This window comes from Falco peregrinus, chromosome 1 (genome assembly GCF_023634155.1).
Source record: "Falco peregrinus isolate bFalPer1 chromosome 1, bFalPer1.pri, whole genome shotgun sequence".
NCBI lineage: Eukaryota > Metazoa > Chordata > Aves > Falconiformes > Falconidae > Falco > Falco peregrinus.
In genome coordinates, this window is record NC_073721.1 from 123,799,230 (window position 1) to 123,823,868 (window position 24,639).

The 24,639-nt window shown below is 37.4% G+C and overlaps 1 protein-coding gene across 5 annotated transcripts in view; it reads left to right on the plus strand.

Annotated features, from left to right (window-relative positions):
* The window catches only part of ASB7 (ankyrin repeat and SOCS box containing 7), a 30,452-nt gene extending 6,461 nt beyond the window's left edge, over positions 1-23,991 (plus strand). For 2 of the 5 annotated variants that reach the window (XM_055814755.1, XM_055814749.1), the window contains 4 exons: positions 176-274; positions 3,394-3,654; positions 10,727-11,332; positions 21,528-23,991. In XM_055814755.1, coding sequence (XP_055670730.1) covers positions 3,444-3,654; positions 10,727-11,332; positions 21,528-21,667 — 957 coding nt within the window. In that variant the 5' untranslated portion in view covers positions 176-274; positions 3,394-3,443 and the 3' untranslated portion in view covers positions 21,668-23,991. Of the gene's footprint in view, positions 1-175; positions 275-3,393; positions 3,655-10,726; positions 13,539-19,606; positions 19,707-21,527 lie in introns of all 5 variants that reach the window. The other 3 variants (XM_055814768.1, XR_008748881.1, XM_055814760.1) reach the window with 3 other exon arrangements.
* The last annotated feature ends 648 nt before the right edge of the window (positions 23,992-24,639 follow it).

Here is a 24,639-nt window from a genome sequence, read left to right on the forward strand (position 1 = left end):
TCTCCCCACCTCAGCCTCTGGAGGACTGTTGGATTAATGAAAGAAAACACACTTCAGGGCCTTTTCTGGCATAACTGCATTAAAATGTAGCGTTCTAGCACAGGTACAAAGTAAAAGTAAGCGAACACCTTGCTTTTACTCTTTGCAACTAATAAGGAATATCATTTTTTTTAAGGGGTAGCAGGTTGTTTGACACATATGGGCACACAAGATTATGAATAGTGAAGACAATGAAGAGTGGGACATCCATCAAAGAGTAACAACCTCTCATAAGGTAATTCAGGAACACATTGAACTTATCCTGTTGTACTTGCAAAATCAATTAAGTAGTTGTTGTTATCCTCCATTTTCATGGCACTATACAATCATTATAACCAAGAACGTATAGATGTATTCCCCTGCCCCCTGCTTCGTTTCATCTTTTTACTTGCATGGAGAAAGCCAATATGTAGCAATCCAAATGCATACTGTGTTCTGAATGAGATTGATTAGAGTTGCAAAACATTAAATATTAAATGCAAAATGGCTAACGACTTCCAGTAGTCCTCCTTTCCTTCTCCAAAGATTGATGCTGTAAATGGGGATTTGCAAACAGGAGTTTTAAATGATCTATGGAGCAGAAGTGAAAATATTTTCAGAGCTGGTGTGTACCTAGAACTATCCTGAAACCTTTAATGTTACAGTTAAGTATTATTGTAATATGAATTTCATTGCTTGCCATAGGGGTGAGATAGAAGAGTAGATATTTACAGAAACTGCACAAGTGATAAAAGGAGCTGCTTATGCCTGACTTTGTCTTCTGCTTTGTATGTTTTAGTATTTATGTACTTTAGTACTGGCTTATTTGAATAAGCTTTGCTAGTCACATGCAACATATGGGGCCAGTGCCAACTTTTTATAATGCTGCATTACAAATATACCCACCAGCTGAGAAGTGTGATATAAAGAGCTTTGCTTTTTCTTAACCAACTGTCTTCATAGATAGTTGCAGGGGGAATGCTGCTGGTCCCTTAAATCGAGAAATCCCTTTTTGCTTCATCTATTTAGACATCCTATCTCTTTCTGCAGATTTTGAGCAACTAGTTTGACCTTAATTTTCAGGATCACATGAGATCTTGCAAGTATTAGTCCTTTACAAGAAGGGACTGTAAAAATGGCAGTAGAAAGTTTCTTAACTTTTGAACAGATATGCTCAGTTTGAGGAAAAAGTTTTCATGTCTTGGTTTTTTACACATTCGGAAAGTAGGGCTAAAGAGACAAACTGATTTTTTTTTTTTGTAAGGTTCTCCCCCTGAACTCATACTTTTTATCAGTTCAATTCTACAGCTTTTACTTGTAAATCCAAAGAAAGTTCTTGTAGTTGGAATTCCATTAATAGTCCTGTTAGTGGTGTGATCCAGAATGAAGTCAAGCTCACTGTCTTATAGGTGAGCATGTTCTGAAGTGCTAATTGGAATTTAGAAAAGAGCTTACCAAAAGCTCATTAGAGTCCACAGAAATACTTCCATTGTCATCAGATTAACCGAGTTTGATTTTTGGAATATGCTGCAAAAGCTGAACTATTGAGTTAGCAGTTGCCAGTTTGTAAATCGCCTTTTCTTCCAGGGTCGTACTATAAACCAAAACAAAGCCTGTACCCAAGTCATGTATAAACTATTGAGCTAAAAAGTCATTTTTGGTAACCCTATGTTGAAATAGTGATTGTTGCCATACATGGTAAATTGAGGCATTTACAAATGTCAGACAGGCATTTGCTGTGTGTTAATTTCCATATTTGCAATGTAAGTAGGGTCATTGTAGCCACCTGTTAATTATGACTTTATATCTCTCCAAGAAGCAGATAAATAACTTTTTTTGCAATGGGTGCAACTAGGTTATAGAAGAGTAAATAGATAGGTATGCCTTTATCTGGAAAGATGGCAGTGATTGATGTTTTCACTTTTCTCTTGTCTGTGTGTATATCTGGATCACAGGAAAACAAGTACCCAGCGGGATATGGGGAGTTGATTGCGGTGTCTTTTGAATGACCTATGAATCATAAGGATCTGGAAATTCTTATGATATTTACGTAAAAGAAGGTTTAGGTGATGATGTGGGGTTGACATCCTAATAAAACAGGGTTGCTGTAAATTAAGTTTTGCTTAAAATTAATTTTTGTCTTTAGAACTTTTCCTTGCATTTTAATCTTGATTAACTTTACAGGAGTTAAAATACATTTTTCTTTCTCTTTTTTTTTATCTTCTAGTTAATATCCATTGCAACAGTTTTTGACTATTTTCTGAGACTCCTATTGTTCATCATTACCCTTCTCATGTCCTTCTTTTATTCTCTTTCTTTTGATATTCCTTTCCATTGTAGGAATATCTGTTAATGGGATATGATACACAATGTATGTGAAAATGTAAACACTTAACAGACTTTTTATACTGTGGAAGAATCCCTAAATACCTGTGGGTTTTGTGTTGTTTTTTTTTTCTTGTCCCCAGCTGGGTAGCAAGTAGAACTACAGATGAATACTTTTCAAACAGAGCATGGCATAGAGCACTTCTTTCTATCCCAGTGTATGCTTTTTTGGTCTAGCGCTCTCACATGCTGTATCAAGGCAATTATAAATCTAATTGTTCTGGTATATGTTTTCATAGCATTTGACATAGCTATATTAACTGTACTTACGTGTTTTCAGGTCTTTTATATTATCATCTTTGTGTTTAATTTTTGGAATGTAGAGGTTCTTTGCAGCCTGCATGTACTAATGAAGTCCACAAGCCAAAATACAGACAGTTGACTCATTTTAAAAAAAAGAAGGGGGGGGAGAGAAAGGAAAAAGAAAATTTAATTTTCAGTTTAACCATTAGTCTTACTAATATTCATGTACCGTAGGGCACAAGAAAAGATTATATTGGTAAGATGACAGTGTTTTCACTGAAGCTTAGAGGTGATACGTTTCTAGAAAAAAACCCAAAAGAATAAAAACATAGTTCACTTGCTCTAGCAATGTTGTTCCATGCAACAGCTTACAACATCTATTTAAACAGTATCTTTGGAGTTAGTGGTATGAACAGTGTTGTGATTCCAGAGATGTTGGGTTCCAGAGATATTTCGTTTTGCTTATTGGTCAGGTGCTTTGACTGTGGGCTGTTGTTTGCTGTAATTTCTGAGGAAGATGTTTGCTATTTATAATGTGGAAATGCCCTTTCCTCTTGCAGATCAATGATGTGAACCATATTGTATGATTTTGCTAGCAACAGTGAGATTGGGTTTTATCCTCTGTATAAGACAACTTTGCTCTGCATATAGCGAATAAATCTTAGCTTTTCGTTAGTGCTGATCTTTTTTCCAGATATCTCTTTCCTGTCCCAATCCTAATTTATTCAAGCTTTATATTGATTCAAGGTGACTAGTGTGACCTCATGACGCTTCTGTAAAAGCCAGATTCAGCTAGGATGTTACACCATCACTGTCGGAGAAACCCTGAACTACAGGAAGAGTTGCAGATTCAGGCTGCAGTTGCTGCTGGCGATGTTCACACCGTACGCAAGATGCTGGAGCAAGGATATTCTCCAAATGGTCGAGATGCCAATGGCTGGACCTTGCTTCATTTCTCTGCAGCAAGAGGGAAAGAGAGATGTGTCCGTGTTTTTCTTGAACATGGAGGTGAGTTGCCTAGAGAGAAAAATCTTGATACCCATCTTGGCTTTCTATCCCAATTTCCATTGTAGGGCTTTCCAGCACTCATTAGGTATCAGACTACTTCTGGGTTTCTTTTTTCTTTTCTTTTTTATTATTATTTTTTTACTCTTTAGAGTAGCACTTCATCTCTATTTACTTCTGATGTATACTCTGTGAATGAGGTAACAGATTAGCTTTATACCTTAATACTGTACTACTTTTTTTCTTTTTTTTTTTTCCTTTTTTTCCCCCCCTCAGAATTGTCTAGGAATTGTCAAAAGAGAATGAATAAGCATTATGAAAACAGGGCAGAAGGACTCTTTATAAAATTCAATGCACTCACTGTAGACTTTTCTCCTCTCTTAAGGGGTATTATTAGAGGAAGGCAGGTCCTTGAACTGTAATCTTGGGGAAGTTTGTTTCATAATTCTCAAGCAAGTTAACAAGTTGCGTTAAAGGCTAAGTTTCTGTATAGGCTTTAATAGAGTCCACTGAACTTTGTGATAACATTACTCTTTGTGCAAAGACTTCGGTGTCAGCTAGTTCAGTGCTGAGTTTACACCTCTCCTGCATCGGTCCGTAGTGAAGCTTTATTTCAAGAGCTGATTGAGTTTTGTTGGTTTGTGATGTATTTGCTTGAGTGATGAAGATTACCCCTCAAATGGTGCAGTCAGGATTTCTTTTTGCTGTATCTTCTTTCAAGGACACCTAAAGGTTTAGAAATGGGTAGTCTTACAATGGAAAGACAAAATAAAAATTCTAGATGTTCTCCGCATTCTGATTAGTGCCCTTAAAGAACAGCATCCTCTATTCTAGTGCTGTTCTTATCGAATGAACTAATGTTTTCAGCCGAAACCAGGACACCTAAGGAAAGTGAAATTATCTTTTTGATGCTTTAGATATCTGAGGCTGTATGGATCCCTTATGTGTGTCACAGTATTAGTCAGATATATGGATCACCCATATAATTTGATGGCATTAATAGGCTGTGGTATTTGTACAATTAGTGACATAGTTCTTAAGCGCAGTAGTGAAATACACCATTGATTTACCTACTACAGATTCTAACCATACAGCATACAGTTAGAATTTAGCAATTACAAAAAAAAAAATCTAACCATACAATATTAGCAAGCCCTCATGTCCTTATTGAAAGGGGGGGGGGGGGGAGGGGAGCTAGTAAACTGCACTAACAAATAACTTACATTACATTTGAGAAGTAGAATTTTATGTGGGTAATCTCAAGCCTTCAGTTTGGTAATTCAAAAATTTGAGGTCTCAAAATGCATTGGTTTTATCTCTGTAAACTTGAAGATGATCTGAAAAAACCCCACCAACAAACCCTTCTGTATTCCTGAGTATTTTTGTTGTATAGGTTTTGATATTAGCTGCTGATGCAGTGTTTTGGTTTTATTTTTGTTATTTCCTATATGATGTACCAGCTGAATCTGGTGCCTCATGAAAACTGCCTGTAATGAAACACCCTTGTTCTGGAAGCAGTATAGTGTTTAATCACCAGGACTAGAAAGTTGAGTAACAAATAGTGTGAGGGTTAGTCATCTATGGCAGCTTTCCTGTAGCTGAGCCTCACTTCAGAAAATTGGTGCTGTTTTGTGCCTTGCCTTGTTTTACCTCCAAACAGAGGCATAAAAGATAATGAGTATTTAAGACATAATAATGTCACAAATGAGCTATTAAGGAGTGAATGAGCTGACGCTTAAAAGCAGAGTTAATCATGCCTGCATCATTAGTGAGAGGTTTGTGTCTACCTTTCCTCATATAGTCTCCACCTTTCTCAAGAAGTGGATTATTTTGATGTTGGCGCTTAATCCCTGTGGACCAAAATGATATTGGGGTGAAGGAAAAAGTAATTTTCTGGTGCGAATCTTATGGTAAACAGGGTATTGAACTGACCATGTACATTAGTAATAAAGAAGATAGTGAGAGGGAGCGGATGGAGTTCTGGAGGAAAGCGGGAACTGAGAGTGGGAAAGAAGGGGAAACTGGTGATAGTTGTCTAGAGGGATGATGAAGCTGAGCAGAACTGGAAGTATTTTCTTAGCACAGGAATGAGAAAACAACGCTGGGCTGTTGCTGAGGGTAGTGCTGAGCCTCAGATCTGCGATGCTGAGAGACTGCTGATGTAGTCTTGCATGATAGTGGGATGGAGATGGGAGTTTGGCTAATAAAGGCTGAGAAGGAATCTGGTCGCTGACCTGGAAATAAAAGGTAGCTTCTTATGGGAGTCATGACCTGGCCACCTCCTGCTTTTCTGTTTTTTCTTCTCTTCCGTCATTGCTCACCAGCAAAGAAAAGAGCCAGAGGACAGCATTGTGCATGCAGATTGGCTGATTTCAGTGGAGGTGGTGGAAAAGGAGGAAGCTTTTTATTATCTGCTGAGCAAGGAGACACAGATAGATGGGGAAAATGCATAAAACCCAGTCCAGACTAAAGGATGAAACCAGCAGAAATACCAACTAGATACAGAGGTAATAGGTCAGATGATAAATACACTTTAGCAAGTGATGAAATGAGGAAAGTTAAGCAGGATCATGAATTAGTTTTCATGAAAAATAGTGAATTTGAGTTTCTTAGTGTATTTGCCTCACTTTAATAAAGGGCAGATTTTTGAAGCCAGCTCTTTCCGTAGAAACAATCTAGACTCACAAAGCTGGACAGGAAAGCAACACAAAAATAAGGAGTGTAGTTCTCAGTAATCCTGGATTTTTGCACGACAAACCCTTTTTCCCCCTTTAGTGTACTTCTTTTTTTAAAATTTATTTTCAAAATTACACATTGAGACAGACAATCCAACCCTGGACAAGAACTATTTTATTAATCCCCAACTGCCACTGTTAACGTTACAACGAACTAAAGTCTCGAAAGTGTGTAGTTGTTAGCTGCCCCTTGGTGATATCTTCTCAATAATAATTGAGCAGGACAGTTTCTGTTTACTCGTATTGAAGTAAAGAAATGATTCACTAAAGCTCCTAGAAATTGAAGGGTAACAGAAAGAAGTAGCCAAACAGATATATTTTTTATTTTTAGTCTTGACTGCAAGGTATCTATATTTTAGTACGGTCATGCAGAATCTGGGAGAAACTATAGAGAATGCCAAATGTTCATACCCCTCAGCTAGCTCATACAGTGTTTCTGTGTCTGAACAGTAATGCTTTCCTGGAGGTCTTTTGTATCAATGTTGTCCTAGAAAATTTAAAAGAGAAGCTCTATGTAGCCCTGTTTCTAAACTGTGTGGTCAGAATGAAACCCTAGTTGGGGGAATTAAGCTTGAAATAACAGAAGTCCTTTTTGAAGCCAGAAGCATTGCTTTCCTGGCTTCCCAAACTAGGTTGTGATGCTGATCTAATGAAGGTATCAAGAAAGAAGGGAAACTGTCCCACTGAGCTGTAAATTGAAACTCTAAAATATTTGACTCTTAGGAATCTATATAGCCTTTAGATTACAGTATTAGAAAATAATTTCATTAACAGTAGAGTTTAAATGACTAGCTTAGGTGCCCAACTTTTAACATGAAATAGACTAAAACAAATATTCAGTGTTGCAAATTTTCAATCTCAAGTGAGCTTGATTGCAGTAATTTGGTACCCTTGATAAGTAGTTCAAGGTTTATACTGTTGTATTATGCCTTATATTTAAGAACATTAGAAGTGACCAAATGCAGCTGCTCATGTTTCGAAGTTCTGCACTCCCCAAATCAATGGGAAGCCTGAAAAGAAATATTCGTTTGACAATCAGGATGGAGGCAAAATAAAGAAATGCTGGCAAGTGCTGGCTTCATCCCTTCCTAGTTAAATATGCTTGTACCAGGTACTTTTCTGTTTTTGAAGGTAAACTGAGAATCATTCCCAATTCATTTCTAACTTTTGTGTTGCAGGGGAGAGTTACTTTACAGCATGATACCAATACTGAAGCCTTTTAAAAAAACAAACAAAAACCCCTCACGGTAGTCCATGTTCTTAAGACAACATCAGCTTTGTAGTGCTACTTTTCCTAACAGGGAGTGAACGGATGGAAATTGTATGCAACATAATGCAGGTCCAACTTCTGCTAAAAGCCCTTGTGAAGTTGAGAAGATTTCCAGGAGATGGCAGCAAAACATTGACTGAATAGCAACCGACGTTTTGCTCTTGTTAAAATAGTTTCCTTAATCAAGGGCAATGCTGGTACTATTAGCTCACTAGAAGGCCATCATCTTAACGAGAATTACAATATTTTTGCCATGAGATTTCGTTACCGCGTTTACTTTTGGAAGGTTAGTTGTTTGTGTTGCTTGGTTATCCAGTTGAGAGGCTTTTTTTCTATTCTTATTGAGACGCTTCTCTTATATGACTTAGTAATTTTTTTGGTTCATTTTAGCAGTCGCAAGCAATGAAATTTTGGGAGTAAGGAGGGCATGGAAAGGTACTTAAAATTGTAGGCAAAGGACACCCTTATGTTGCAAGTAAATTGTTGGGTTTGCATTGCAGCAATTCATGTAAAAATATGTATATGTGCACACACAGAAGTTGGGGCATATCTGATTGAATTTGGACTTTGCATAAATAAATTAAACAGGCTAGCAGCAGTATCCTGCACTTCAGATGGGGGTAGAAATGATTGACTTGCATGCCCTGTGCAGCATGGAAGAGAGAAGGCATAACTTGAATTTTTTTATTTTTTTTTTACCTTTTCTTTTTTTGGTGGAAAATGGCAGTGATTGCTGCTTTCTTCTTTCCATTATGCCCATCTTTCTCCCCTAATCATGCCTCCCAGAATGTATCATCCCTCTACATCTTAATTCTCATGCTTATGCTGCTCACTCTATTTATCACCAGCCAGGAGATAATCTAGAATAGACAGAGCAGTGCAAAGAAAGAGACCCTGGGAGCAGCAACCATCACTTTGAAATAGTATCTTTGTCTTTAATGACTTTGTGGGTTGTACTGATTCTTTGCTGTATTTTGGACATGATCACAGTGCAGGTTAGGAACCACCTACTCAGTCACTGACATCATTTTTCTGTCAACCTGTGGGTGCTTCATCAATTACTTTAACTCAGGTTAGTATAACTTTACCGAGCACTGAAACTTCTGCTTTTCACAGAAGACTAGGAAGGCTGTCTCTACTAAGGGACTAAATTTTCCTTAATCTTTCGCTCATTATTTCTGCGTTCCTATTCTATACACTAGAGGCAGTTCTCACATTTTATTTTGCTGCGTTGTCAGGCTGCATTAGTTTGTATGGTGGATTTGTTTGTTTTGCTTTCTTCCCCTCAGTCTTCACTTTACATTTTAAAAAAAATCCTTGAAGTTGCTGGATCACCTTTGCAGCTGTATTCTATACTTCTGCATTCTTTCTTGCCGGTCCTTTTGTTTTGGTATGACATCTATTAGTGTGTTAGCTAAATATGGTCACAGTAGGTCCATACTGGGAAGTTTATTCCTGTTTTGTGTTAGCACCTTTGTGCGTTCAGGCTAAACTAGCTTAAAATTTGTATTGCATTGTGAACTTAACTTGCAGCAGGTCTAAATTTTGAGATGCAAAATGGCATTTTCCACCCTCCTCTCCCTCTGTCATATTTGAGTGTGATGGCAACCGTGCAGAAAACTCTGACCTCTCCATGTGGTGCAGGAGAGCAAGTGCTCCTCTTGAGCGATGTGTGTGAGCATTGGGTGTTCATAGCCTTCAGCCAAGCTTGTTTTAAACATGAGTGGTCACAATGCCCTGCTCTTCCACACCCACCCCCTTCTAGACCACTGCTACTTTCCTTGTAAATGTGGTATGGAAGATGAGGAAATTACAAAGAATTCAATGTGCCAGGATACAAGGACAGGGCTGTCAAGGTTATGGAAGGTGGGAAGACACCCGTATGCTTGTCTGCTCTTAGCGATGATGTGCTTTGTGCGCAAATGTTGTATGATTACAGAGCAGACAACACCACGAGCAACTGTGAAGGGCAGACCTCAGCCGTTGTTTCCATAGATAGATGGGAGTATTGAAAACACGTCAGCTTAAGGCTAGTATCTTGTGTGCAGATAGTATCTCTGTTTACCAGTGAAGAGACTTAGGTTAGGAAGGTGCTTTAAGCTTCCAAACTTTAGTTTGTACCTCTTGGCATCCGATGGGCAGCACCTACAGATGGTAGAAGGAGAAACCTCGCAGCCCAGCTAGTTCTCTAGCTGAGAAGTGGTAATGAGACAGGCACTTTTCCTTTAGCAATTAAATTGGTACATGGGAGTAGTCACTGGTGTTACAAGTTTGGGTGTCCTGAGGAAATTAAATTAAGTAAATTGATTTGCTTATTTTAATTTTTAATCAGATTGAATTTTTGTGCTGTGTTGGGGGGGAAAAAAAAATGTCTGTGTAATCGCTTGTATTCTGCACTAACATTTTTCCTGACTCCTTCCATAAGTGGATGCTTACATTCTTGTAAAACCTTAAATTTTTGTAAAACTATAAACTCAGAACAGATTCATCATCTATAAAAACAGACTTTATCAAGATAATCTAAAATAACATATATCCTACATGCTTTGGAAATCCTGCAGACCACAGAGAAACATTTTACCTAATGCAGTATTACACCCTAAAAACAATACAATGCTGCCAGACCACAAAACATCCGCAATTTGGGACAGCAGATGTTTCTACACATGCTTCTTTTTAAGACCAAGAAGTGCAACACAAGGGAAAATAAAAAAGTTGAACATTGAGAAAGAAATGTAATATTGTAGAGCTGGAGGAATACTGGGTGGACAGAGAGATTTGAGTAATTAGCCTAAGAGTGCGAGGAAGATGTGGAAAACTATCTGTCAAATGGAAACATATGTATGTGAAAGAAAAGGTCTTTTTTTGTGTAACACTTTCTTAAATATAATTTAACTTTTTCTTAAAAATAGTGTGTTCATGAAAGCAAGAATTAGTTTGAAGTACAAAAAATCCTGTCACGCTATGCCTGAAAAGACTAACATTCAACCATTTGATTATTTTTTTTTACAGCCAGCGCTGGATTACTGTAATGCCCTCTAATTATTTTTTAATTTTATTTTAACTTCAGCTGATCCCACAGTTAAGGACTTAATTGGAGGCTTCACTGCTCTGCATTATGCAGCCATGCATGGCCGAGCGAGGATTGCACGCTTGATGTTGGAATCTGAATATAGAAGTGACATTATTAATGCAAAGAGCAACGATGGTTGGACTCCCCTCCATGTAGCAGCCCACTATGGCAGAGACTCATTTGTCAGACTCCTGTTGGAGTTCAAGGCTGAGGTTGATCCGCTCAGTGATAAAGGTACTACACCACTTCAGCTGGCCATTATCCGAGAGAGGTCAAGCTGTGTGAAAATCCTTCTGGATCACAATGCCAACATCGACATTCAAAATGGTTTCCTGTTACGATACGCTGTGATCAAAAGCAATCACTCTTACTGCCGAATGTTTCTTCAGAGAGGGGCGGATACAAACTTGGGTCGCTTGGAAGATGGACAGACACCCTTACACTTGTCTGCTCTTAGAGATGATGTGCTTTGTGCACAAATGTTGTATAATTACGGAGCAGACACTAACACAAGGAACTATGAAGGACAGACCCCACTGGCTGTTTCAATAAGTATTTCTGGAAGTAGCCGACCGTGTCTGGATTTCTTACAAGAAGTGACAAGTATGTATGTAAGAGAAGTTAATCACAGGACACAATGTCCTCTAAAAGCCTTCTTTGAATTTAGCCCCAGAAAAAAAATGCTTCCTCTCTGCCCCTTGATGCTATTTAAATGCACTAGAAAATTTCTGGGAAGGTGAAGGGATTGTGATACTGGGAATCTCTTGCTCGGCAAAGGTGCTAATGTTAAGTATAATTTGTTTAAATTAGTTTTGTTTAAATATCTGCGGGAGGCATTCCTTTTTTAAAAAAAATGAACTGTGCAATCTCATTTTATTAATGGCCTTAGCACATACAATGTTTGGGGTTTTGTTTTGTTGTTTGTTTAGGGTTTGTTAGTGTCTTTTGCTTTCTTTTTTAATTGCCGTGCAAATACTCTGCAGTTGCAGGCTTTTTCATCTGGCACCATGACTAGGGCAGAAAAGAGCTTTTTCTGCTTTGTGTTCTCCCACATTCTCTCTCCTCCTCTCCCCAACACCAGACAACAAAATAGCTTAGATCATTCGTGCAACTTGAAGGGGTTTCATGTGCTGTGTAACTTTGATTTGATTTTGTTGATGTCTTTGAAATATGAAAGAGATTTTAACTTGTCATGACTTCCAGTATTTAAAATGAGTATTAGGCTCCTAATATTCTGGTCACTTTTGATTATCAGTTTTTGGTGTACTAGATCTGATGAGGATTTTCTCTTCCTCTCTCATCAATATGGAATGCTATAATAGTGTTTCATGACTGTAGTGTTGCCCAAAGCATTTATTCATTGCTGATAAGCAATGAGCAGGGGTTTGCTAATTCAAACATGTTAAGGTGGCCTGATAATTTATCATCCAACTAGGATGATCTTTGCACTACAGAGGATGGAGTATTTCATATATTGGGGTTTTTTTCCCCCTACAGTTCCTTTTATTGTTTTTTTGGTGATGTGGTAGTTCTTTATGAGACTTAAGCAACCATATACTCTGCAAAGAAATTGAAATTTAGTGTGGGGGTGAATCAGCTGAGATCTGTTGTCAGTAGCTGATACAAATAAGCATTTGGGATTTCATTTTTGTCTTAATGATTTGTGGTATTTTTGCTCATGTCTGAAATCCAAAGAGAATTTTTGGAAAGGTGGAAGTTGATAATAAGAAATACAAGTAACTAAAGGATTTTGCTTTAATTTGGTTGCCCCTTCTCATTCAAATGCATTTCCTTCTGGTTTCCTTTTTGGGAGCCTCTCACTATATAGTAGCACCAGCAGGGTTATTAGTAGATAATAAATATCCAGACTTGCAATTTTTCACAGTCTTGGGACGTACCTGGAAACACAAAGGTTTAAACTGCTTCAGTGTTGCCTCTGTGTCTGAAGACTAATTCAGGAAGTTGGAAACTGGTACTGTAACTTTTAGTTTGCAAATTCCATACCTTAAAGGTTTAACATTAAGTAAGAAGTAAATTCTGCTACAAGAAAGTAGCTTAATTTTATGGCTGATGTAACAGTGCTGGACCTAATCCAGTTTTGTGCTGATGGAGGGAGATACTGGGAAAGCAGGGAGGGCTGGTGCTGACAAAACCACTTCAGCTTTGTGTTTCTGAGCAAAATTACTGTGACTGTATGTTTACAAACAGCTATAAACAGACTCTCCCCAAACACAGTCTTCCACGGTTTTCGTGAATAATCACTTTAATAACATAGTGCAGGGCAGATGAAATGGATAAAAAACAAGCTGGGATTTTAGTAGTGGAGTTCCCAATTAGATCGGACTGTGTACAGGGAATTGCTGAGATGTCACGCTGTAGCACTTCGGGGAAGAATCTCGCTTCTGAGTCTGTTGCAATGTGTATTTACTAGAAGAAAAATTTACTAAATTTTTAGACTTCTAGCGGTTGTCCTGAAATTATCTCTTGTAGTTGCTAACAGTGCCTTAGTCCTAAGGCTTAACGGGAATTTCTGGTTTGTTTATTTGAACATTACATTAAGTGCTGAATATAGAAATCTGTAGCTGTAAGTTTTAGATATGCATCTGCAGCTTTGAAGAGTATATGTGATAGTGAAACAGAAACTAGTTTTTACTTTTGAAGTAGATTTTAAATTTTTGCAGTAAATTTTTAAGCTTGAAGATTAATGTATGTGAACTATGAAAGTTACCAAAGAGATCGGTGTCTTCAAGTGAAAGCAATTGCATGCTTCATATAAATGGGATACTATTTAGCAGTCTGCATGTAAAATGTAAGTAGCAATTTTTTTTATACTCAGAAAACATATTTGTACAGTTTCAGTTCCTTAGAAGACAACGTATGTGACTTTCTTTTTGTTTTGGTGGGTATTATAATCAGTATTAATTGCAGCCTTTAGCCCAGGTCCCTGGTTGTGAATGATAGGCAAGAAACCAAGCTCTCGGAAATACTTGGTATTGGCCGTGAGAGTCTGCAGGAAGATATTTGAGTTTGGGTTTTGACCTTGGATGTCTGCTATTCTTCCTGGTTACAGGTAGAGAGATTCCTTTGCTCCGAAAATAATTCCAAGAGGAAGGAAGTTATTCTGTGGTTGTGTCTCGGTCTTTAAGCACAAAGCTGGAAGTCAGGAACAACAAAGTCTTTCATCATGAGTCTGCCGTTGGCTTGGTGTTTAGATGGTCACTCATTCCTTCCCCTGCCACCCCCCCCCCCCCCCCTTTTTCAATATAAAAGTGATTAAAGCCTCCCTGTGAAAAAAACAATATTGAAGATGATCATTGCTCAATGGTTTTATTAATTGCCTTCCTTTTCATAGTCCTTGAGATCATTGATAAAGAGTTGTTTCGGAGCACTTCAGTATAATCCTTCAGGTTTTTGAGATCCGAACCTGCCTGTTCAGGAGTGTCAGTGGGTTAATCTTGGAATACACTAATGCAGAATTCAGAGATGCATGTATGTAATGTATCTGAAGATAGACATATAGACATACTGGGATTTTTTGATAGTGTCTATGTCTACAGAATTAACATGTGCAATTACAGTCCTGGATGGAATGATTTATGATCTGTGTTGAAGCTGAAGTTGGATGGGATTTAACAATATTAAACTTACAAAGAGAATGCTGCAGGTAGGAAAAAATGCAAGTATTGGAAAAATACTTCAAGGTTTAAATAAACTTTAAGATACTAGAAATTCAAAAAAAGCTTGAACCCTTTCCTCTCCCCGTAGCTGTCATTTAATTTAATCACTGTTCAGATAACATAGCACAAGCGTCTATGACTGGCTATGCAAATGGCTTGTCTGTGTCGGGGCAAATAGCTGAGTAAGTGGATGTGGCCATAGTAGTGTAACATGGCAAGTATGGTTAACAGGTATCAAAGAACTAATTTCAGGTCTGGAACAAGATCTAAAGGTCACCGAATGAATTAAACTACAAATATTCCATCTGCATTCCTTCTTTTCATTTTCAAAAGGGCAGATATTTGGTTTTGACTAGAGAGTATAGGTTTTTGGTTAGATTCATATAGCACTGTAAATGTGCAGAAAAACTTAAGACAAAAGTCCCATTAAGGAAATCCTTATACATTCTCTGTCTCTATCCCTTTGCTAAATAAAAGTAACATTTCACTGGGATTTTTTATTATTATTTACTGGAAGAACTTTTTGAAAAGAGTCTCTGTATAGTTTAAACTTTTTCTTAATACAGAAGTGCCATAGTGAATTAAGTGGACTTCCACATATTTTATTATGTGGATAATTGCAAAGGAAATGGTTACCTTCATGTTTGTTATAACACAGAAGAACTTTCCTGGAGTTGCCTGCTTTGACTGCTTGCTTCCTTGGGTGCTGCTGGCAATCTTGCACTAATGAATGTGTTCTGCTTTCTCATCAAGAGTTACGCAGGGAACTAGGGTAAGAGGGTTATTTTATGGTTTTCAGTTTAGCTGGATCAGTGATAAACAAATATAATCTGAATTACGATTACTTTCTGCAGACTGCAGGTACCTGTTTGTTAAAGACAGTATAGTTTTTGATATCATTATAAAGACATAGCCAATTATTTTTTTTTTGTCTAGAAAGAGGGAAGGTACCTTTCAAATAATTGTTTAACTCTCAACTCAGAATTGCCTAGTGTGATACTGAAAAATGTAGCTACTGACTCAGTGTAGTTGATGGTTTATATTGAGCAGTTGAATAATTTTTGTATAGCTATATACAGTTGTATACTTTGGAAGAGTTTTTTGAAGAGGCCTATGTAAAAAGCAGTATTTTTAAATACATATTTTTATATGTGGTATGTAAGGTGCAGCCATCCCCCACTCCCATTTGCACACCTATGTTGTACTCTGTTATAATGTAAAAATAGTGTAAAAATGCATCTTAAGCCTGTCTTTATGTTCAGAACACTTACTGTCTCCTAAAAATAGATAAATATTATGGTATTGAAATTCTTAGTTGAATTTCCGTAGCAATTTCAGTAAGACTGCATTCATAGAAATGTTACAAAATATTTTTTTAAAAATATCTTATGCAAGCATATTTGAATTTTAATTTCATTGCAAAATACACCTGTTATATTTAACATTGAGCTTTACTGGCACTCTGCTTTTCTATATATAAATTTTCAGTCCAAAGTACACTCCTCCTTGGTACATATTTTCTGTGCCAGATATACTGAAATTTAATAAACATCTAAAACCCATTGTGGAGAATTATTTTTCAAAGAGCAATGAGAACATACTTCAAGCTCAAGTATTCTAACAGAGGTATACTGAACACAAAATTAAACTAGAACTTTTAAATTAACTTGTATGATATCCAGTTAAAAATAATTTTAAACTGGTTTTTGTCCTGTTGAGCTAGATACTGGTTCAAGGAGTTTGTTCACTTTCTCAGTGAACGCTCTGTAATTTTCTTTCTCTCTAAATTCATGTCTTATATTAATATATCAGACCTATAGATTCTTGCAACTAGCTTTTTCTGGCATTTTGAATGCTGGAAAACCAGATATCCTCTCTAGTTATTCTGCTGCTGTTTTTTTACAGAGTGCAAGACCACGCATTTACTAAACTGTTAGACCTACTGCTATTGCAATGAACAGCTGAATTCCCGTTCAGCTCAGCAACAGCCATTTACTAGGTAATGGCATCCTTTCAGCATGATCCTGTTTGTGCATCCTCATCAGTGAGTTTCTCGGCTGGTGGATGTGAGTTTTCAGTTGATAAGTTCAGTGTTAATTTTCCGCACACACACACCCTGAAGCCAACAAAATTGTGATTAAATTTTGTTGCTGGTAGTAGCTGAGTTCCTTCACAATTGTGAAATAAGGGATGGATTTAATAGTTAGCTCTGGATATAAATACTTATTCTGATACTCTAGAGGAACTGAGTTGCTGCCAACCATGTATCAGCCTGGTTTCAACTTTTTTTTAATTAATGTTTTACAAAACTCTTAATTTTTAAGTTTCCTTTGTCACTAAAAAGAAACTACCAAATGGTTTCTTGCTACTGTTTTCAGCCTTTCACAATTCCCAGGGGAGGCAGAGGCTCAGTTTGAGAAGTAACACTGTAAGCTCTTTTTCTAGAGAAATGCATTAATATTGCAGCGAAAACTGTGGGCAGCTTCTGAAATGTAACTGATGTTGGTTTTTTTGGGTTTTAACTTCTTCAGGAACTATGTATGCACTTCAAACCAATGACACTGATTGTTTGCTTTTAAAGTTTTTTGGTTTGGTTAATTTTTTTTTAGTAGGCAGCACAATACATCAGAGAGAAAGTTCTTGTAGCATACAAGCATATTCATTTCAGTTACTCCTAAGTTTTCTCTTGGGTAACAGAACAGGTCAGTTCATGATTTTTGCTTTGCATGGGGGCCCGTGTACCTTCAGAGGAGGAAACTGGTAGGGATTCCCCCTTCTCACCATTACAACACTTTTGTTTGAAACTGGGTGAATGTCTCTAAAAATCAGTGTTGTCAGAGGTACTAGGTCTAATGCTACGCCTAAATGATCCTTACAAATACACCTATTCGGTGAATTAGCATTTTATTTCTTGGGGAGCATGGGCTGCATAGGAAAAATGAACAGGCGGAGGTCTAAATGTGTAAGTTGTGGAGCAGCTGTAATGCTGATCTACAGTCTTTTGTATAGGTAATAAACCCTAAATGCAAGTTTTGTCTGTTTCTAGGATAGGAAACTCCCAGATAGAATGGCAGAAATATCTCGAAACTGCAAAAAGGAAAGGAATGGGCTATTGAGTGGAAATTCATGATTAATTGGAATTCCTTGCTGTGAAAACATGCTCTTTTTAGCCCCCCTTGCTTTACTGAAGAAGGTCAATCTATTAATAATAATTTAAAAGGTGTATTTCATTATTTAAGTAAAATAATGATTAATTATTCGAGGAGGAGGCGGAAGCTCAGGAACTTTCTTTGTTAGCAGTTGAAGAACTGAGTTAGATGTTTAGATTTTATATGCACTGAAGTCTGCTGCCTCTAGAAAGAAACAAAAATCAAAAAAGCAATTCCTCAATTTTATAACCCTGTGTTTTACATTTCTTCTGTTTGGAAGTAACTTTTCTGTCATGCTTAGGAAACTATACAGAAGTGCTTTGGTGGGGATTTCTGCTTTCTGTGACAGCACGTAGCACAAGCTGTTCAAGACAAAAGATGAGCTACACATCTCTTTTTTTTTTTTTTTTTTTTCTCTCCTGTAATTAATACTTCTAATTTATTTGATTATCACTATAAGGTGTGCAAAACAAGCCGACTGAAGTATCTAACTTGTTCTGGTGAACACATTAGCAAACCTTCAGCTCTACAACAGCGGCAGGTGTTTGCTGCCTTGACGGTAATTGAGGTTGTGTAGCAGCCTGACAATAACCCGGCTGCTCCAGCATAGCAGCACTGCTATCGGCAAGGTGTCCCTCTGTGGCTGGGTCAGGGATGTGTTGGGTTTTTTAATGTTGATCAGTAGTTTTATGTCACTGTTTTGCATGAGAATGGTAATTAGGTCAATCTTACCTTTTCTGTTTGTGGGGTTTTTTTGTTTCTTAATTTTTTAATTCCCTTCCTTTCTTGCTTATTTGCCTAAATAACTGTCCAAACTTGTGATGCAGGATATAACCAAAGCTGCTACTTCCAAATCGTTTTTAAGCAGAACTTTATTCATCACTGAACTTGCCTTACTTTGTTGAATTACTGATAACATTTTTCATTTGCCAAACCAAGGTTCACTGACATTGGTCTGTAATCCTTTATTTTTTTTCTCTTTCATTCAGATGCAACCAAGAATGAGTAAGTGTTCTAGACACCGTTTCTAATAAATCACAAATGCATTAATAACCCTGGAATTTGCGAGGCGTGACCTAAGACACTAACAGCCACTAGATGTAGCAACTGGTGCTTAACACTGGAAATGTCCATTGTTAACACATTCTCAGGAAATATTTTTAGGCTTATCAGGGGAAAATGTCATATATTTGATAATCGGGTCTTTCTGAATTAACTGATGACCAATTTCTTCTGGGTATTTTAAGTTGTCTGTTCCATTTTGTTCTCAAAAAACCCATAGGATGTTAATTAAAAGGCATTCATTTCTGAAACCAGAAATCAGTGTCTCATAGCTGTATTATTGTGTACTCTACTACAGAAAATACACATCTCTATTGCCCTCTAACTCTGTTATTTGCAGGTAACAAGGTGCATCCTTTCTGAACCTTACTTACATTCACATTTAAAGCATTAGAACTATTTCTTTATCACCATAAAGATTCCTCTGCTTGGTTTCTTACCAAAAGTAACTTTTTTTCCCCAGAAGCTTGAGCATTCAGCTGTTAGAGTTGTATAAATTCATTCCTTCAGGTTGAAAAAAAAAAATAATAAAATGCTAAGAAGAAACCACCAGTGGACAAAGTAACTAATGATCTGTATTCTAAGCATGGCTGAAGGATATAGTTAAAAATAAATTGACATTTAGGTACTGTGGTGGTAAGTATAATAAAAGTATTTTAAACTTCTGTGAAGGAAACTCAAAGTTTCATGTTCTTTAATTTCAAATCTAATTTCTTTAAAAACAGACCGAGACTATTTTCATGCATTACTTCTGCTAGCTTACCTCGGATAATTTTGGTGCTTAAGATAAATCCCAGTGTATACCTGTCTGTCAGCCCATTTCTATAGAAAAGCCCACGCAGGGGGAAAAAGGGAGGAACTTGCTGTAAAGGGTAACTGAAACCATGTACAGAATGCCCAAAGTAGAAAACAGGAAATAGTTTCATAATCTCTTTACTCTGTGCTTACCAGGAAAGTCTAATAAACTCATAATGTCAATGTCTATTTAGCTGATAGAAGGTTTGTTGCTGAACTAGCAGGAGGATGGAAGAAGGGACGGGCTCTGGGGCCAGCTTGGGCGAGAAAAACTCTCCTGTCTCCCATGAACAGGTTTGTGCCCGGTGAGCTGACAGCATCCTACTGTCCACTGTAAAGCCCGCCCACGTTGAGCCCCCTATGGAAGGCATTTCCTCATTCAAAAATGTCCTGCTGAATTGGTGGCAGCTCTGGAAATGTCAGGCAGCTAATTGGAAATTTAAAGTCGCTTTTGTTGTTTTGAACTGCTTTTTAAAGAAACGATTGAGTCAAGCAGACAGCTCAATAAAATTGCCATGCCTTTCTTTGCAAAAACAAACACCGTCTTTTACCATTAAAGATTATACAGATAATAATGACTGCAGTAAGTTGCTCTGTTGGCAACAGATTATCTTGATGCCAGCATAAGCACCTACATTGTTCGTGGTGCCGAGTATTTTGACTTGGACAGCCATTGGGTGCCATAACAGTGGAAGCCTCTTTTCTTTTTCTCTCTCTCTCTCCTTTTTTTTTTTTTTTTTTTTTTGGCCATGACACAGCTGAGTCAATGATCAAGATACTGACTAGCCCAGCTTCAGTGTGTTATTGGGATAATTTTTAAAAAAGGTGTAACTGAATGAGGAAAAAGCACAAAGGCAGGCAGCTGCTTTGGTCCGAGATTTGGAGTGGTTCCCATGGTGGGAGATTATTAAATAGAATCTTCAGCTTTGGAAAGAGGTACTGAGCGTGAGTGGAGGATGGAGATTAATATAAAGGTATGTAAAATCATGACTGACATGAGAACAATTACTTGGATTGGTTTATTTTTTTGTGACTTAAAGAATGGTAAGCACCCAACAAAGCAATCAGGAAGCAGATCTAAAATAAATAAAAGTACTTTGTAGTTTTCCAGCCAACGCCTAATTATATTGTGAAACTTGTTGCCACAGGATGTTTTGGGTTCTGAAAATATGAATGGGTTCAAAAAACATTAGACAGATTTACAAAGGGCAAGCCATTCGCAGCTATTAAAGACATAGATCTGTGTGTGATCAGGGTATATCGGGACAGGATTTCTCAATGTCTGTTGTTCTGCTCTTTTTCTCTTTCTTTCTTCCTTGGGATCCTCTGCTGGGTATGTTCAGAGGCAAGGCTAGGTTAACCTTTCTTGCGTTATGTTGCGTGGGGGACCGTTTTTCAAGGTGGTTGAATAGTTTCCTGTTAAAAATGAAATGGAACCGATTACTTCGGAAAAAATCCTTGCTAGAAATTCTGTAGTTTGTGTGATATCAGTAAAACTTTTCCTCTGTGGACAGTGGTTAACTTGTATTTTCATCTCTTTCTGTTTGACAAGGTGGTGTCTGCATCCAAAGCATCTAAAGGCCTCATCTTTTCATTAGAAAAGAAAAAGCAACCTCTAACTCTGCCACGTGATCCTTGTATTACTCTTATAAAGCTTCACTCTCTAAGGAAACGCCTAGTCCTGTTACAGTTGAACATAAGTTTTTGTCTTAATGTTTGAAGAAAAGCAAGACTGAGGGTTTTTTTCCCCCAGCTGTTACAAGGATAGGAAGAAAAAAAAAAAAAACCCCACAAAAAGTTAAATGGAGGAGTTATGCTGTTCTACAATGCTTAAGCATGTGTTGCCACCTCATGGGAATCCTCACATGGATAATGTCACTTTACACTGGCATCAGCAAAATTATGTGCATGGAAAAATATTTTTAGGATTCATCCCTTGAATTCATTGAATTGTTCATTAGAAAAATACTGACTTCCCTTTTTCTGTTGTACTGTTCCCTTCCCTCTGCCTCTTAGAAAATAGTAAACACCTGTGATTTTACTGAGTAAATGATCTCTTAATGTATGTTTAAAATGTGATCATTTTACTTTTATGTGTTCCTTTTGTCTTTTCAGGACAGCCCAGAAACTTGCAAGATCTATGCCGAATTAAAATCCGTCAATGTATAGGCCTTCAAAACCTAAAACTACTTGATGAACTACCCATTGCCAAGGTCATGAAAGACTACTTAAAACACAAATTTGATGATATCTGATATCCATGAAGAGAAGAACTCTGAGCAAGATTAGTTATATTCCAGATACTGAAGAGGCTTGTTGCCTTGCACAAAGTATATCCTATGCAAATTCTGATTTTTCTGTGAAGTCAGAAGGCAGGTATACACTTCCTTGGGTTTTTTTATACCACACGCTAGAAGGTCTTAATTTTTGGTTTCTTGGTCCAAGTTTATAAGGTCCAAGCTTTCTATACAATATTACATTTTAAAAATTGCTGTTGGCTTTTTGTTTGTTTGTTTTCACATTAAGTGTGCAGACTTGCAGTGAAGATGGAAGGTAGCCTCTCGAGGGAAGTGGTTGGTTTGAATTGGCATGCTGAGCGATTATTCAAGAAAATAAAATTTGGAAATCAAGGCACTGGTCCTGCAAAAGGATACTGATAGAAAGACCTCTAGAGCCCTGTTATCTGCTGGGACTCTTGTCTCTGCCAGGGTCTATGTTTTTGCAGGATAAAGGGAAGAGTTGATAATCAATGTGTGGTAGGGTACTGTACGAGTATGATTTGGAAATTAAAGAAAAATGCAGTTACCCTATTCAATTTGAGGGTCTATGCGTTGGCTCTTTTCATATTATTCTTCTAAGTGTTACAGTTGGGATGCCCATAAAATTCAGGCCCTCTTCTTTCCTGACATTCCCTGTTATAATGGGCGGCTGTTTGTAAGTCTATTTTTAACAGTGGCAGTACACTACAAAGAGGCATAGCCGCTGAATTTTTTTACATTAACTAAAGAGTAAACAAATCTGGAGGTGTTTGGTTTTTTTTTTTTTAAGCCAATGTATTCTGTTTCTCATACAGTGCCTCCTGTGCAATAATCTTTCTAATGTATTTTACCTTCATGTGTGATTCCCCTACGCACACTATTCCTCATTTAGTCTCGGTGCATTATTTGTGAGAATAGGAACTGCTGCCCTGCTGTAGTGTTGACATGACATTACAAAGTGATGCAGCAGTTGCTGTTCGTTATTACTCCCTGAATTTCATGAATGTATAACCTGCTTTTTTTCACTTTCAGTTAAAATTTTATGTACGGGTTCTCAGCCAAATCATGTCCACTTAAAAATAAGAAAAGGAATTGGTCAAACCCTTTTGTTTAAAAAGCAGTGATGGTTTTTTTTGTTCTTGTTGTTGATTGCTCTGAAATTCAGTTTCAGGTTAGAGAGTGGGAAGTGCACATAAGTTATTAAGATGCATTTTATATGTGCACTAACAAGAAAAGCCGCATTCATATTGGAAGTTTAAATTTTGCAATTAATCTGAAAGCAGCAACTAAAAGAAATTTGGCTACTGGATGTGTTTTTCATACTAGATATCCAAAAGATTTGTGAAAGAGTTTTGTTTCTTATCATAAAAAGAAAAAGTTCTTGCTATCAAAAAAAAAATTGGGCCAAAATGTGCAGTTGTTTCACTCTCTTTATTTTCAAGAGATTACAGAGTCGTCATAAGGTTCTTGCCAGCGTGCTCTACTTTTGTTTTGCCATCCTACTGGCTCCAAAAGAGCCTCTAATATCAGGAGTGCTTTTGTACCAATTATACCAATGGAAGTGGGGAGATGAAAGGAACGGTGGTAGCTTTTAAGTTTAACACTGTCACTTTCAAAACATTTAATATTAAAAATATGAAAAGCAAGGTGAAGCCGATATATTATTTAATGTGCTAGTTCCTTTTAATATTATATTATTTAATGTGCTAGTTTCTTTTAATATCTTATAACCCTAGACTGCAGTTCCTTGAGCATGAACCTTATCACTGCTAATGGACGTTCCGCAATTATGGCAAGCAAGGAGAATTGTCTTTCTCTATTGTCCCTGGCATTGCATCAGGTTTCCAAACAGTAAGTGATTTTGGAGATTCATGGCTCAGAAGATTGGTAATGGGATGCTGAACCTTTTTATCTCCAACTTGTATGGGTTCAAGTCCAGCCTGCTTGAGCAGCGACCAAAAAGTTCGTGTCTCAGCAGCATGAGCGAGCAAGTACGTCCAGCCTTAACGCCACACAGCGCGTGTGGTGCTCAGCTCTAGGCAGCAGAGCTTTACAGAGTGCTTCCTCCAGGTTGTATGTGATGGGGGTGGCATTGTAGCAGCGACAAGCTGAGAGCGTGGGTGGGGTGTGCGTGTGAGCTCGTGTGTGTGATGGTGTCTGCCGGCTCCTATCGAAACAAAAAAACCCAGCCGTTACAATCTTTAAGCTCTCCAGTACTGAGACAGGACAGATGTTAAGCATTGACTCGCAGGTTTTAAGCATGAATCTTCAGTTTTATGATGTGAGATCAGAACCCTAAAATTGCTTTTTTTTTTTTTTTTTTTTTAAATATTGTTCACTACATTTGTAAGTTGGTCTAAACCAATGTCCTTCTCCACTGAATTTTTACAGTAATATTTTCTAAGGTAATCTAGAGTCTATTTTAGTTGCAATCTATATTAAGGGCAAATTATTTGTTCTGTCTGTTGCTGTGACTGAAGAAAATTATGGAAGACTTTGTTGGTAACAAGAATGCTATTTAATGAAGAAATGTGTAATTCCATTATTTATTGTTTGAGGTTTGTTTTTTGGTTATTTCTTTTAAGTAACTGACATCTAAAGGGAGCACACATACATTTCAGGCCAGTAAAAAGCCTTTCTTTTAAATCAGTTTTTATCCTAGCTCCTCTCCCTTCCCCAAGGTGGAGGGAAGCCCTCACCTTGTCTTACATTGCTAAGCCATCTCTTGTGGCTGGTTTCCCTGACCTTGATTCTGCAAAGCGCCACAGCACATGTGTGTGTCTGAACCTACTGATAGTCCCCTTCACTATCTTAAGCTATACATGTGCTCGAGTGCAAGTGAAGTGTGATTATTCATTAATAATCCTATCCAAATTTCAATACTGGGAATTTGGTCTCTTTTTATTATCTGAAATACTTTGAAGAACAAACTGAACTTTGTTTTTTCATTTGGTCTAGAACGTGGAAGG